The 15,366-nt window shown below is 36.9% G+C and overlaps 1 protein-coding gene across 3 annotated transcripts in view; it reads left to right on the top strand.

Annotated features, from left to right (window-relative positions):
* Positions 1-15,366, top strand: part of EXOC2 (exocyst complex component 2) — a 139,021-nt gene that overhangs the window by 68,439 nt on the left and 55,216 nt on the right. For all 3 annotated transcript variants that reach the window (XM_026114852.2, XM_026114850.2, XM_064507100.1), the window contains 5 exons: positions 954-1,079; positions 4,780-4,904; positions 8,972-9,040; positions 9,375-9,532; positions 12,587-12,708. In XM_026114852.2, coding sequence (XP_025970637.2) covers positions 954-1,079; positions 4,780-4,904; positions 8,972-9,040; positions 9,375-9,532; positions 12,587-12,708 — 600 coding nt within the window. The remainder of the gene's footprint in view (positions 1-953; positions 1,080-4,779; positions 4,905-8,971; positions 9,041-9,374; positions 9,533-12,586; positions 12,709-15,366) is intronic.

Raw genomic sequence — 15,366 nt, 5'->3', positions numbered from 1 at the left:
GAAGCCATAGGCATTTAATTTGTAAATGCAGAAGATGCATGACCTTACACAGATCTCCGTTGAATGGGCAGTTGCATAATTAACTATTTGCACTTGGAGTATGTATGCCTACTTTAAAAACTTTTGAGAGGTTTAGTTTTTCCTTCTTCATTATTCTGTATTTGTTTAGTTCATTCGAAAGGAAAGGTCTTTCCCCAAATTCCTATTCAAACTCATTGTAGAACTTGCCCGTGGTGACAGTGGATAATCTACCTAAATCACTGCAGCACATTCTATATTGCTGAAAACTCGTCAGATTTCAGGGTGTCATAAAGATGTGTTAGGTTTAATAAGTGATGTAGGGATTATATATTCAACAGACTGTTAATATAGACAAAAGGTAGCACAGATGAGCTCACCAAATCAATCAATGTAGTGTTTTGTCACCACTGTTAACTATGTACCAGTTGGATCTATCTACATCAATGTTTTATAGTGTGAACGGTAATACGGTGAATGTAGGAACTAACAATTAGCTCTGTAATGGCAATATCTCAGGGAGGCCACAGTGAAAAGCCACAGGAAATTGCTTAAAAGAAGACATTGAAGGATTATGGGAGGAAGAACTCCTTTAGAAAAGAACCAAACCCCAATACTGTCACCTTTCAGAAGTTTTCACGTATTCCGTGCACTTGTAGAGCATTAAGAAAAATAGTAAAAACTGAGACAGACCAAAGAGTGATGTTTTCCGTATGGTACTAGTGGCTTTGCCTTTGCTACAGGAGTCAGTAGCAGTGTTATTGAATAGCATTGATGTAGATGGACAAATACTCTAATTAACCAGGATTAAAAGTGTTTTTGCTAGGTAACTTGAACTTGAATCACTTCTGTATTAAAATAGAATTCCATATCAATATGCAATTCCGTATCAATTTATATGCAATAACATTATTATTATTTTTTCTGCCCTCTAGGCAATTCATTGCTCCACAGCCCAATGTTAGACCTGGATGGTGATGTGCGTCCATCTACAATTGGCCATCTCAGTCAAACTGCTTCGCTGAAAAGAGGCAGCAGCTTTCAGTCTGGCCACGATGATGGTAGGCACTTGTTTTATTTGGAAAAATACATATGCAATTCCTTATGTCCAGTCCGTGGTGTAATTAAAAAAAACAAAAACAAAAACAAAAAACAGAGAGAAGCCCAGAGTCTCTGTGTGTTTGTTGTTTTGGCTTGTTGGTAGACAGCAAATCTAACTAACATTACTCATTGCTGTAGATTGTCTTAGTCCTCTGTAAAGACAAGTCTTAGAGGTGAATTCTGAAACTTCACTCAGATCTCTTGATAGGATCTTAAATAAAGTTCTAATTTTTTCTCATGCATTGTCATTACTTACCAAAGGGATCCTCTTCGTTTTGGAGGTAAAGAGCAGTTTGTAACTGAAATTTGCTTCTTAAAATATAGTCCAGGTAATAAGAGATATTCCTCCTCCCCGCCCCCCCCCCCCAGAAAAAAACAAAAACAAAACAATTTTTTTTCTCATATATGTAAGCAGCTACTTTTCCTTTGCTGTTATTATATCTTTTGTGTATGCTTGAAAGACACATCTGCTGCTTTGCAGATTCTATAGCCAGCAGTTAGAACGAAATTTCAAAGGAAAGCTATAGGATCAGAGCATCATAATCCCGCAGGAGCCTAATCCACTAGCTCCTTCAGAAGTCACAAAGATCCTAGACTCAGAATGAGCTGCCTCTGCCTTGAGTTCGTTGGACCTTTGGTGCACATACCCACTTAATGCCTAGAAATAGTGAGGGCTCCACCATCTTCGCTTTCTCTGGGTGGAGAACCAAAATCAATCAACCACTCGCAATACCCATGCAGGAGCTGCAATTCCAAATATGCCATGATGTGTTCTCTTTTCAGGCTGCTTGTGCACCAGTTCTTTTCTCAGCAGATTTGAAAACTGAAATCTCTTCCCCCTGTCCCCCTCTCCCCCCACTGTGATTCACCATGATTGTCCGTGAGATCGTTTGAGCAAATTACTTCGAATTCCAAATTGTAGCATTCAGATAACATTCAGCTCTGGCCTGAGCATATGTTCTTGAGGAAATGTGAGCAATAATTTTAGTTTCATCTTCAAGATGTAGGCATTAAGATGTTATAGTACAGATTATCAGAATTTATCATAATGATCTCGGTTATATGGCCTAGCTAGACACTGTAAATATACCTAAAGGACTGATAATCATAATAATAACAAATGTATGGTTAAGGAAAGTTTGATAGTTGTTTAAAGTATCCTAGACTGCAACAGAATTTACTTATTGAAGATTGCTTTTCCTGAAAGATTGATTTTGACTCTTCCAGTTTCTTGACCCTAAAATATGGTTCAGATGGAAAAGTGTAGTATCTCTGGAATCTTAAAAACACAGAGCAGGTTTCACACTTATAAGTATATTTTGTAAGTCAGATACCCCCATTAAATTCTCATAGATTTCATGATGGTCCAGACTATCTTTTTCAAGCGACTGGGTGATTCAACAGGGAAACACCATGGTGATTATCTTTATACCCTCAGTTTACAAGTCAGTGGTCATTTTACCCTGGCTGCTGTTAATTGCTGAAGCAGAACGAGGATTTGTAGATCATTAGATATAAAATAAAGGAAGCTCTGTGCTGACTACCACAACCAGGGATCAGAACAGCTTAAAAGCCTGTTGCCTTTTGCTTTTCCAGCTGTCAGGTTTCTCACCAGCTTTAATATAGATTGGAGCTTGCTGTAGCTACACAGTCAAAATACCCTGAAGTTATGGCCAGAATGTGCTATTGATATGATATGCAACGGCTTACTCCACCAAATAACTGCTATCTGCCGACTCAGGATTTAGGCAATCTCTGAAATAAGTCAAAAGTGTGCTTCCTGCAGAGTAAAAGAATTTCGTAAGTGAAATAAACCTTGGCAGCGTATTTATAGTTAGGAACATATGTCCCTCGTTATAACTTTAGGTGGGTGCTGGAGCATGTGGCAAAGATAAGATGGTTTCTAGAAGAAGCTGAAGTGTTCTGGTTAGAATTTGGGATTTGTTGGCGTTATAGCGCTTCTGTTGCTCTAGCATCCGAGCACAGTCACAACCTATGTTAGCAGGAAGAGCTGTTTTGCTACTGGTTCTAGACTAATTCTTTAACTGTCAGAAACCAAGCTGGCAAAAGTGTTTCTTGGTCATCCTGGCTGTATCCACACCCGGAGTTATGCTGATTGAACTTCAAAGTTTTCATGTCTCCTAACTGATGCATCATTGTCAGGAGAGTTACATTTTCATTATGCCAGAGTCTTTCTTCATATTTTGGGCTTTTATTGTTGGGTTCATGAGTGATGGTTTCTTGAGGGAGGGGTGGTGCACGTGTTGTCCAAAAACTAATCGAGAATTCCCTTACTTTTTTGGTATGAGAAGAAATTATTTTGGTTAGTGGAGATGTTTATCCATCCAGTAAAAATGTGGACCAGTAATTGAGCTGCAGCTCTATAAATAGATGTCACAGAAAGTATGCTATGTTTCAAGGAGATTAAAGACTGTCTGCCAACACAACAAAGACACTGCTGAGGCTCTCTGGTGGAGCAGGCTAACCACCTAATTAATGGTCTATTAAGCAACCACATTTGCCCAGCTGGTGAATTGTGTAGGAATGTCACGTTTTTAATTTTGTCATTTAGAAAAGACCTGGAAAAAAAAAAAAAAAAACCTGGATCCTCTTTACATGTTTTATTAAAAAATCTGTGATTTCTTTTTATCTACATTATAAAGTGGGCTCTAATTTTTTATATGAAATATAACAGTCTTAGACATGGGAATTATTTATATATCCTGTTTTGCTAAAGCTAAATCAAGAAAGGTTTACATGGAGAAGGCAGATGATTATAGAGCAGTATTTCCCAAAGTTGCCTTTACTTTACATACTCATCAGCGCCTTTCCCCTGCCTCTTTTCAGCTTTCGCTTTACTTTTCCCCCCAAGCTCACTTTTACCCTGGATAAGAAATTGAGAGAAGTTACCTACTGTCAAAGTGTAAGCTACTTTCCTGATGTGTTTTGATAACCAATGTACAAGGCATGTAAGCAGGTTGGTGAAGGGAGAAATGCCACAGTTTTGTATGTTAATCCTGATTGTGTTTTTTGTCCAAGAATCTCAGTGTATGTTTGGTGCTAAGTTAATTGAGTTTTAACAACAGTGTTGCAATCTACCCTGTTTCTTGAAGAAAAGACTTTACCAGACAAATGGAGATGAAGATGAAAGATTGGCAACTTGCCCCAGACCACGGTGGAAAGTTCTATATGAGCTGGAAATAAAGCAAATCTTCCAGTTCCCACTGTTTGCCTTAATCACAAACCTATCCTACTAGGCCTGTTTCTTCAGCATCACCACCTCATCATCTCAAACTTTTAATCTCTTAATTGCTTTCATGTTACCTTTCCAGTTAGACTGGCTGGAAGACAGAAGACCGATTGAATGGATTGTTAGGTGGATTGCATTAGATACCCCTACAGAGAAGGCCTGTTGTGTATGCTATCATAGTGCTGGCACCTTGTAAGCATATGAGAAAAGATGAAAGAACTTGTGTGTCTACTAATTGTGTATGTGTATATGGACCAGGCTGTTCAATTTTTCCACTCTTACCTGAAGGGTTTTATGTATATACGGTATAGTCACTCACATGCTACAAAGTGGCAGCAAGCCAGTTGTAGATCTTTTATTATTAATTCAAAGTTATTTACCTTTGCTTCTCCCCCCACCTCTCCTTTTAGCTTGGCGATATAAAGCTCCTCAGCAAGTTGTATTTGTTGAAAAGTTGACAAAACTTGTTGTAAGCCAGCTGCCCAACTTCTGGAAGCTCTGGATTTCTTATGTGAATGGAAGCTTATTCAGTGAGGTATGTGTTCTTGCATATAAACTACTTCTAAATAACAAAACTCTGTAATAATTACCTGTTTGAAGTATTGTGTTTCACTGGAAGAAGTGGCTGGACTTTTTTCGATCAGAGAGGCTTATACAATAATTTGTAGACATTTAGACATTTGAGAGCTGCTAACTTTTGGTTATTACAACATTGACTAGTAACCTATCTGGCAATACTGACCTTTAGAAGTGAATTTTTAATTTTATTTTTTAAAAGAACAAAATCATACACTGGAATTATTTAGAATTCTGCCAGTGGTCTGTGTGTTCCATGTGCTGGAATTAAAATCTGTATAGTTTCACTTCTTACTCATTGCTGGCCAGCTGCCCTTGCTTGGTGATCTGAAGAAATAAAAAACTGCATGAAGGGTAGAGATATGTAAGAGATTGTTGTGGAGAGAAAAATTTTGTTTCATTTCTTTGGAACAAGAATATTCATTTCTTGAGCTTTAAGAATTTGAAAGTGAAGATAAGTTCAGCACCAGAGTTGCAAAATGACCAAGGCTTAGAGTGAGGCATACAGACACACTCTAGGCAGGCCAGTCTGAAAGTAAAACAGATAGTCACCTGTGCTTCTAGTCCTTCTTGTTCAGAGGGTCTGATTTTTACACATTCTGTAAATATAATGCTGATACTCACAGAAGCAGAAGGTATAAAAAAAAGAATTTAATGATTCTTGCCATTATGTGCCATTTTTATGTGCACAGTATTAACAGATTTTAAATGAACATATTTCATAATTAACTCAGTATGGGTAGTATACAGCCTACCGCCATAATCATTATCAGATGAATACAATAGCTTTTGGCTTTCTATTACTGCTAGAATTTGGTCACAAAAATACAGTATGTTTTGCAGGGAGTTTACTTCCAGAATTCAAGCGATTTTGTTTCTTCTCCAGAAGAACTGTAGCTATGAGATATTCCCAAGGAGTCTTCCTAGGAAAAACACATGATTTAAATGTGCAGAAAAGTAGCTGTCCATTCCATCAGCAGATTTAAAGGCATTAGTTAACACACAATCTGCATAGCTATCACTGAAAATTCTTGCTGACTGAAGGTTGGGGTCATTGTACATCCTATAAAACTGTGAAGACAAGGTCTGTAAGGAGAAGTAATGTCAACTGGGATAACAAAACACATAGATAGAAAGTAAGCAAGCTTTTGGACATACGTATTCTTCAGATTGGCTTCTATTTTGAACTGAAAAGTTTGTGCATCTAAAACCTCTCTGTTTAATTGTAGATGTGTCACTTGATCTGTTAAGATAGTCTTTAATTTGCCCTCCTTACTGTATCCAGCTGTGTTTACATCTTTAAGTCATCACAGCTTCACCAGAAAGTTATCCCTAAAGCAAAGCTACAGCCACAACTAACTGCTACTCTTTGCAGCTTTAGTAGAAAATAAAACAAATTTAGAAAATTTAGAAGCTTATTTTGTCATTTTCTGTGTTCTCTGGCTAACTAACAAATTAATTTTTAAGCTATCATTCTATTTATTGCTGCTGTCTGTAAATCAATATAGTGTTTTCATGTAATGATACTGATGAGTACTATAACCCTGTATATGTTGAATGCAATATATAGATCCTTATAGCCCCAGTGAATAGATTCTGTTCATTATCCTCATTTTAGAAACAATAAAATTGAAAGACACAACATTTATGGACAGCATCCAGTGAAGCAAGTAGAATCAAGAATAAAACTTGGTACTGTTGATTTTTCCAACAATCATTCATTTCATAAAGGAAATGACAGCCTTTATGTTTGGTAACAATACTATTGGAAATAAAACTTTACAAATTCACCTGTAGGTTACTGTGATTTTTTTTTTCTCTGCAAGTACAATGAAAAAGAAAGCAATTTCTAGAGAAACTAAAAAAGCATTTTAAAATGTAAACAAAGTTCAGAAGTTCTGCTTGTGAACGTGAGCGCAAGTGGAAAACAGAGTGAATTTATGTAATGTCTGATCAAAACATTGTTTCCATGTAAAAAAGTAGGAGGTGATTTTCCTGTTAGTCTCTAAGATAAATGTACTCTACTTCTGTTGGACTAGATTCTGAGCTTTGAAGAAATTCACCCCCAGCCACTTGATTTCTTCTGTTCCTTTTGTCCCTATGGAAGACCTAGCCAAAATCTTGGGAAAGGAAGGAAGGGCTGTGCCCTCAGGTCCTTTCAAGTGCTCTGCATTCCACAAATCAACTGAGAAAGCGTGGGAGGAGCCAGTGGCATAAGCTAGAAAACCTCTCTAAAAGTATCTAAGAATTTCTTTCATAGCCTCTTATTCAAGACACAAGGTTTATAGGTATTTCTGTAGAAAACCATGCAGATTTTAATTGTCCCTGAAGAAATTCCTTTTAACATTTTTCTTGCTATTTGTTGCCATTCTGGAAGCAAAATAATTGCAACTGTTTTGTGAGAAAAGTCCTGTGAAAATTACTTAGAGGATCATTTCATTTAACTTCAAGTGTCTTGAGGACTTGAATAAAAAAATGCAGAAAGAAAATCCCCAGTTATAAATAATAAACTGTATTTATTTTGTCTTGTTCAGGTTGTAGGGTTTTTTTGTTTTCTGGGGGTTTTCTTTTTACTTCTGAAAGGTTAGTTATATGCCTTAAAATATTGTCAGTTAAAGATTTACGTGATATTTCCAGCAGTTTAAAAAGTTTAGTTCTTTGAATCACTCTAGGTGAAGTAGCATATGTGAATAGTAACCGTTGGTCTTACCACAAAATAGTTTTGGTCTGTCTGTGCAGGAAGGGTTTAAGATTGGTCTTCAACGAAACCACTAAGAGAAAAAAAGGTATCAAAGATCTCTGTACTTTTTGTTGTTCTTTAATCCAACTATAAAACAGTGTGAATTTTAAGTTGACACCATAGGTTTAAAGGAATACAAGCTTTCTATTTTTTGATGTCATTAAAAGAGAGAAGTAGGTATTAGGTGCAGCAGTAATTCTCGAGCATTGTTCTCCTTGCCTGAAACTGTACTGTTCAGAGCTTTAAAGTACAACAGACAGTTTCATTGCTATGTATTTTATGAAACTGTTATGCAGTTGTAGTTTTAATTTTTTTTCCATAATTTATGCTCACTAGAAATTATTAATTTTACCTTTTTAAAAAAAAAGTTTTAGCTGAAGAGGGAATTGAAAAAATACAGCGTTTAGTTAGTGACTTGAAAATATACTGGTTCTCTTTGAGGAAAATGAATTTAACTACAGTTATGCTATTGCACCTCTTGTCCAGTAGATGTTGCTGTACATACATAAAATTAGGAGATATTCTAACTATAAGATTTTACATCTGCATGTAACCCAGTATTTTAAATAACTTTTTCGGTATAATTTGCTTTGTGTTCTCAGTAGACTCCACAAAAGGTTAGAACTACAAACAGGAAGACTATTAGTCAAACCATGTTTTTCTTCAACTGTAACTGTCGTATGCAAAGTTTACTCACGTTCCTCAGTTTTCAAAAATGAGAACTGTCCATCAAGATGCTGATTAGTTTGCAGTCTCTTTTACAGTTAATTGAATTATTTAAAGAGAATTTTCAGCAAAATGCTGTTTCGTAAAAAAACCAAACAACTCTCCCACGTACATGTTGTAACTCCCAATTGCCCTCATTCCAAGGCGTCTTTCGCTTTACATCAATGTCCTTCTCCAGGCAGCTTTCACGCTGACAACCTAATAGTTTCTTCATACAAACTTGATGCACAATTGAATGATACAGTTTAGATCTCATTAACATTCTAATGAGAATAGTTTGCCCTCATGAAGTTCCTACTATTTGCACTGCTGTTATGCTTTTCTCTGCCTTAGATGGATGTTGTTCCTCAGGATTAAACATTAGCAGATTGATGTACTATATGGGAAGTTTGTTGATGTATATTGTCTTTGCTTATTGAAATGTCATGTTAGTTTTTGTAAGTACATCATAAAGTGAGTGATCAGTTTTCACTTCTTCACTTTGAAACTCCTTTTTTCAGAATTATTTTCAACAGTGGTTATGAGATACTTACACTTTTCAATTTTCTCATTTTCACAAGACTGCTGAAAAATCTGGCCAAATGGAAAGATCAAAGAAAAATGCCAGGCAAAGACAAAATGATTTCAAGGTAAGTTATGGGAGGAAAACCTTGCTTTCTTTTAGTGGTCCTTCATAGAAAGATTTCCAACTTGAAGATCAGATTTCTTAAATTGTTTGTTTCAGGCTGGATACCCCAAGTTATGGGTGTTTTCTCAAAAATAATTTTCAACTCTGCCGTGAAAAAGCCACAGCCTTCTCTGTGCAACAAAGCTACTGTTTAGTCAAGTGTATGCCCTTAAACTTCCTTCTCCCCTACTCTCTGTCATGTGGAGCCCCATCTGTTGTGTATAGCAAGTACACAGTTGATCAAGCATATTCATACAGCTTTTACTTGATTTTTTTTCTCCCTTATTCTGTTGCAGAAAATGATTCAGGAAGTGATGCACTCATTGGTAAAACTTATCCGTGGAGCTTTGCTTCCATTTAGCCTCAGAGAAGGAGAATCAAGACAGTATGGTGGCTGGGAGATGAAATCTGAACTTTCCGGCCAGTGGTTAACACATGTTATCCAGACTGTAAGGTAAATGGAGCTGTTTGTTTACAATATGGTGCTATTCCTGGAATGTATATGCTTTAAGTCAAATTGTCTTAATTATTGCATTAAAAAACCTGCTAGTAAGAATATTAATGCTTTCAAAAGTAGGATCAGAAAAGATAGCTTATGGCAGATTTAGGATTTTGTGTGCAAGTTTAATTCACAATGTCTCATATTGTATCCTTACTACATAATGATCTTTTTTTTTTTTCAGAACCTCTCAGGAAAGAGTTTGAATAAATGATTTGCCTGGCACTGTGTAGATACTTCATTAATGAGAGGGGATTTGATTCTTTAGGGTAGAACTTAGCGGTCAGCTTTGCAATTGTCTGCTTCATTTCCTACACATTTTCCCATCTCTGCAATAGTGTCATTCTTGAATTGTAGTTTAGCTTACAGTTGCCTTATGTAAGATGATACCCCTGCTTATAATGTCATTCTACTTATAATTATGTAATTTTGTTCGTGAACTTAGTAATACGTACATCATAAATTGCAAAATATCTTAGTAAATGTACAATATTGGCTTCCATTTGTCTATCAAGGATGTAAAGACTGTCAGTATCTTTCAAAAAATTGTATATGGTGCAGCACTTTTTATCTGCAGGTTTGAAAGCAGATAGCAAGCAAAGCACACAGAGCAAAGAGAAAGGGGTGTAGTCATGTTCAGATAATTCCTATTGCAGATGGAGCTGGCAGTTATACCTGTTAAGTCTGCTTAACATTTTCCTGAAGTCTGTTGTCAGTTGCATTAACTGAACATTAACCATTCAGAAAAAAATTTCAATGTGAAGTTTCTTACTCTGGCTGAGTTTTATGGAAACCTTCCAGTTTAAGAAGGAATGGACTTGTCATTTGATGAAAAGCTGTACGGAGGAGAGGGAAAACACTTTGACATCAGTATTGCCCTTTTATGAAAAGCAATCCAATTTCATTCAGATTACAAAATTCTAAAATTTGCTGATTGCACAGATGTAATGTTGACTTGGAAATTTAACCAACAGATTCTTTGAACATTGGTTCTGCTCTAGAATCTCGCCATCCAAGGTATGAGCCAATTTTAGATGATAAGATATATAAAGGCTCTTTTCTAAAGGTTCCCCACTTGTCTTACGGCCACTGCTCTGGTGACGAATACTAGAACTGAGAGTTGGGGGACTTCTCTCTTCCTTGCACTCTCTTTTCCCACCTCACATTGTTACTGATGACTGTGCTGGCACTTTGCGGGAATGAGCTATAAATCCAAAGTAGTCAAAAGTAGAGAAGAGCAGAGGCAATCTGGAAAGGAGGCACTGAAGACCATGATAGGGTACAGAACAGTGATAACAAGGTCTGCAGGTAATAGAGGTCTCCTTTTCAAGCCCCAGCGTTCTTTGACAAGCTGATAAATTCCTGTGACTCCCACTGTCAAAGAAGGTGGACTGTTCTCATGAATCATCTACATATTGCATAAAAAAACTATTTTTTGCAAAGTTATGTAATAGCTTAGGTCATATTGTTATGGCTTCCAACATATAGTCATTATGAAGCACGTGGTAAGATTTTGCTGTTTTCAGTTATTTCACAAATTAATTAGTATTTTCTACTTGTATTCAAGAATGCTAAACTTTACAAAATCAGATAACAAAAAATTGGAATTAGAGCTATGCAGTATTAATTTCTCTGCTTGTACATATGTATCATACAGCGGTAAGTGGGGTTGCACTTTCACTTGTACCGCACTGTCATTGGTGCAATATGGGTAGGTGCTCGAGGATAAATGATATGTAATAAGGTGAAGATGTTATTTGCAAGACCTTTGCTTCATTGTAGGGATAGAAAGGCATGTATTTGGTAGGGCAAGTGGTATGAGGAAAAAAAAGGTCTGAGGGTTGTGACAGCTGAGTGCTCCCTTGGGAAAGAAATCAACTCTAAGTACAGAACTTTTATGCAGTCTAAAGTCACTTAAACTTCTCACAGATGGCTGCTGCTTACATCCTGTGTTTCTTGGCTGACTGAGATAATGCAAATTTATATAATCTACTAATTCAGTAATTGTACTGGTCAAACAGCAGTTGGGGTCAGAATAACATTTTTTGGAGTAACATTGCAGAGTTGGAATGCAGTTAGGTGGGTTTTATGTATGGTTTATGACCAACACCAAGCGTAAAGAAGTAGAACCTACAGGCGGATGATTGGAAACATTCCTACTCCTGTTCTTAAGCAATTTCTAGTACATGTACCTTGCTTGTGTTAGCAGCAGAAGAAACAGCAAAGGCTGTTAGATTAAAGCAGTAAGCCTCACTTTGTGTGTCTACCTAAACGCTGAGCACAACTGCAGCCTTTTGGTTAAAAGCTTGAATGCTGTTCCTTGTAAGAAATGATTGTGTTACTATTCCTGCATGAAAAATAGAAAAGAATGTTTCCATCCTCTCCTGCAATAGCCGATGATTGGTCTCCCATCAAAGCTGGGAGGAAAAGAGTGAATGGACTCGCTCCTCATTCTGCAGGTGATGCAGGAGCTGTATTTCCTTTTAGCCCCTTAATTCTATACGTTTGTGATGCGATATACCTCCACATCACTATTTATTGCAGACTGTTGATGACTGTTACTGTTCTAAAATAAGTAAACAATACCTTTAAATCCCAGTTGTAGACCTAGCGTATGATCTAGGCATTTATATAAATATAGCAAAAAAGCTGCCTCTGCTCCGGAGGGCTTATTCTTAGATTGTAAGAAAGTAGATGGATGCCAGGCAGGCAGGTGGGGAAGTGCAAGAGGGTAGTGGGAAAAGTTGGCATGTTCCTATGGAGACATTATCGTAATGTTACAGAAAAAACAACTGTATTTGCATGTTTTCAGCATCTGATTTAAGCAAATAATCTATCTTCTCTAATTGGGATAACAAGCTTTCAAAGGCTTTCTGGGGATGCAACTGCTGTATTCACATGCACAGAAGATTTACAAGCAGAACCTCCCCCCAAAACTTTATGAAGTCTTATAAGCTTAAAAAAAACACTGCAGGTTTACACTTTAGCTTCATTTTATTTCCTTTTCAGGCTTAGTTCTGAGTCTCTTACTGCCTTTGAGATACCCAATGATATGCTTCAGATCATCCAGGATCTTATTTTGGATCTACGTGTGCGTTGCATTATAGTGACCTTACAACATACAGCTGAAGGTAATAAAAGGCTGCAAGTCTCTATGTTTACCATTCTGATGGCACTGTGTATTATGAGTCTTTTCTTCCCTTAATCCAATGGATATAATAGTTAGATCCATCTCCTCTGGGTTGAGACAGTTTTAAAATGCAGGTGATTTATCTCCTGATGCAGCTTTTCCATATTGGAAATATTTTCTTTTTTGAGTTCTTCTATAAAATGGAAACAAAAACAAAAAAACACAAGAAGATCATGTAATATTCTAGTTGTGATTTTCCCAGGGCCTTTTACTAATGATTTGGTCCCTGAACTTCCTAATGTTACACAGCTTTTGCCATAAATATCTAGATTTTCAAGGCCAATAACACATTCACTAAATCTAATGCAACCTTGTGTGCAAGAGGCCATACTTCCATTTATTTTATTATATTTTATTGTCCCCCAAAACTTGAACTTGAATGAAGTAAATCTTCCAGAAATAAGCACATGTCTAAAATCAAGGCAGAGTAATCCACTAATTCACCTAGTAGGTTTTGGGGTTCCCCCCCAAAAAAGCTAATTACCCTGACCATGAAAAGTTTATGCCTTTTTTTCATAATTGCATGTCTGCAGACTGAATTTCCAGCTATTCATTTTTTTGCTGGAGCCAGTACTTTCATTACCCAGTGGTTCATTATATATCACAGTCAGGTGTCATTTTACTCTTTGTTTTGACACATCCCAGGGAAGTATTCTTTTCCAGGCTGCAACTTACTTCTGTGTACTGTTCTTCACCTTCCTCAGTTTTTAGTGTGGTATAAAAGTATCTATTACATTGTCCAGTATCTATTTCACCATTTACACCTACAAAGAGAATTTTCTTTTACTCCCTTTTATACATTTAACATTAGCTACCTTGATACTCTAGTATTTTGTGTTTTACTGTATTTTCGGAATGCTCACTAAAACCAGATAGGAAACCTCATTCTTTGTTTCTGAGTGTACCAAGGTTGGATTATAACATTCTTCATCCGACTGGGCCCAGTTTATATCTCTCTGTGCAAATGCCCTGTACTCCTCATTCTCGATCACTGTGGTAGTCTTCGCCTGCTAAATCTAATTGGGAAAAGCTGGAAAATTTTCACTTCAACTGTTAACAAAATATTGAATAATATCAGGCTATTCTAATCCCCGTAGAATCTAGCTGTAAACTCGCATGTTTCTTGTTCATTCTCTATAGACAATTCCTTTTTGGGATCTTTAAATATAATTTTTAATCTGTAACACATGATTTATCATTATATCGAAGGCTGACATATAAAGCGAAGTGCTTTACTCAAGACGTAAGTGTGCGAAGTGCAGGTGGCTACACTAATTAACCAACCTTTCAATGACAAAACCCACAAGACTGCTATGATTTATTTGGTAAAATCAATGCGTGTGGATTTGAGTTGTGTTCTTGGCTCTCTATTTGTCTCTTGTCTCTCCTTCATTAATGTCAAGTTAGCTGGCCATAAAAGTACACAGGTTTTCTTGCCTTTTTAAAACTCTGTAGGGAAAGTGTTACCACTGTCTCAGATTTCACTTGGTGTGAAGACATCTCTTTTGTCCTTGCTCATCAAGCACACTTGTGATTGGCTTTCTGTCTTTGCTTTGGGGGGGGGGGGGGGTTGAAAATAGTTGGTGATGAACATTCATTTTTCATGACATCAGCATGTCCTGTTGGACTGATCTACCCTCTTTCTAGGAACTGTGAATGGTTCCTCAGTTTCAAGACCCTTTCAGAGAAAGGAAGTATCTAGCTGCAGATCAGTTTGCTGACAATCCTGGTGTATCCGATCTCTGGGCGCTATCCACCTAGCTTCTCCAGTTTGGCCCAGAGAGCGCTGATATGTGGCTATGGTGAAGCTCTGTCAGAAAGCCTGTTGCCTTTCTAGTTCTGTCTATCTTTCTGTATCATAACTATAGCCCAATTCCTTATTCAGATCCAGAACTTCGGCATCTTATGTCCTGATTGCTCGTCACATTAGTTTTGTGGAGAAAAAACTCTTGTAGTGTTCTGTACCTTACCTTTTTAATAAAGCAGACTTACCAGTCTGAATGTGAATGATTCTGCATTTGGTCTGCATATCTTTACTCATACTTTTCTTTCTTGAATCCAAAAAGATCAAAGCCCTTAGTATGCTGGTATTTTTTGGCTGGATAATGAATGTCTTTCTCAGCTAACCAATAATACCAGCCTTCCTTAACTGCTTCTTCGATCTCCTGTCAGTGAAGCAGTTCTGTGTATTGGCCACAGCATCAATCAGGAGAAAAGAAAATATGCATGCCTATATGGTGATTCTCATTTCATGTTGTCGCGTTGTGTGTATCTATCTGCAGGTCTCCTTTTTTGTTCTTCACTGACTAAAGCAAAATTGCCTAAGTTGAATGTGTTTAGATTTTTTTTTTTTTTTTTCTGGACAGGACCATATCAACTGGGTCCTTGGAGAAACTGTTATTTTTAGAGAACCAGGGAAAGAACAGTTAATGGATATTTTCATGGAGCTACCTAAATGGATCGCAGATATATTTATACCTCTAATATATTAGTCAAAAAGACTCCTTCTGGGCTTGAATCTCCCTCTATGGTCTCTCTGAAATATAAGCTGCATAGACTGCTGATACAAAGTTCAATCTCATCTCTTACTGCATGTTAT

The sequence above is a fragment of the Dromaius novaehollandiae genome, chromosome 2 (assembly GCF_036370855.1).
Source record: "Dromaius novaehollandiae isolate bDroNov1 chromosome 2, bDroNov1.hap1, whole genome shotgun sequence".
Lineage (NCBI taxonomy): Eukaryota > Metazoa > Chordata > Aves > Casuariiformes > Dromaiidae > Dromaius > Dromaius novaehollandiae.
Note: the sequence above shows the minus strand (reverse complement) of the source record. Positions and strands in the feature narration are given on the sequence as shown.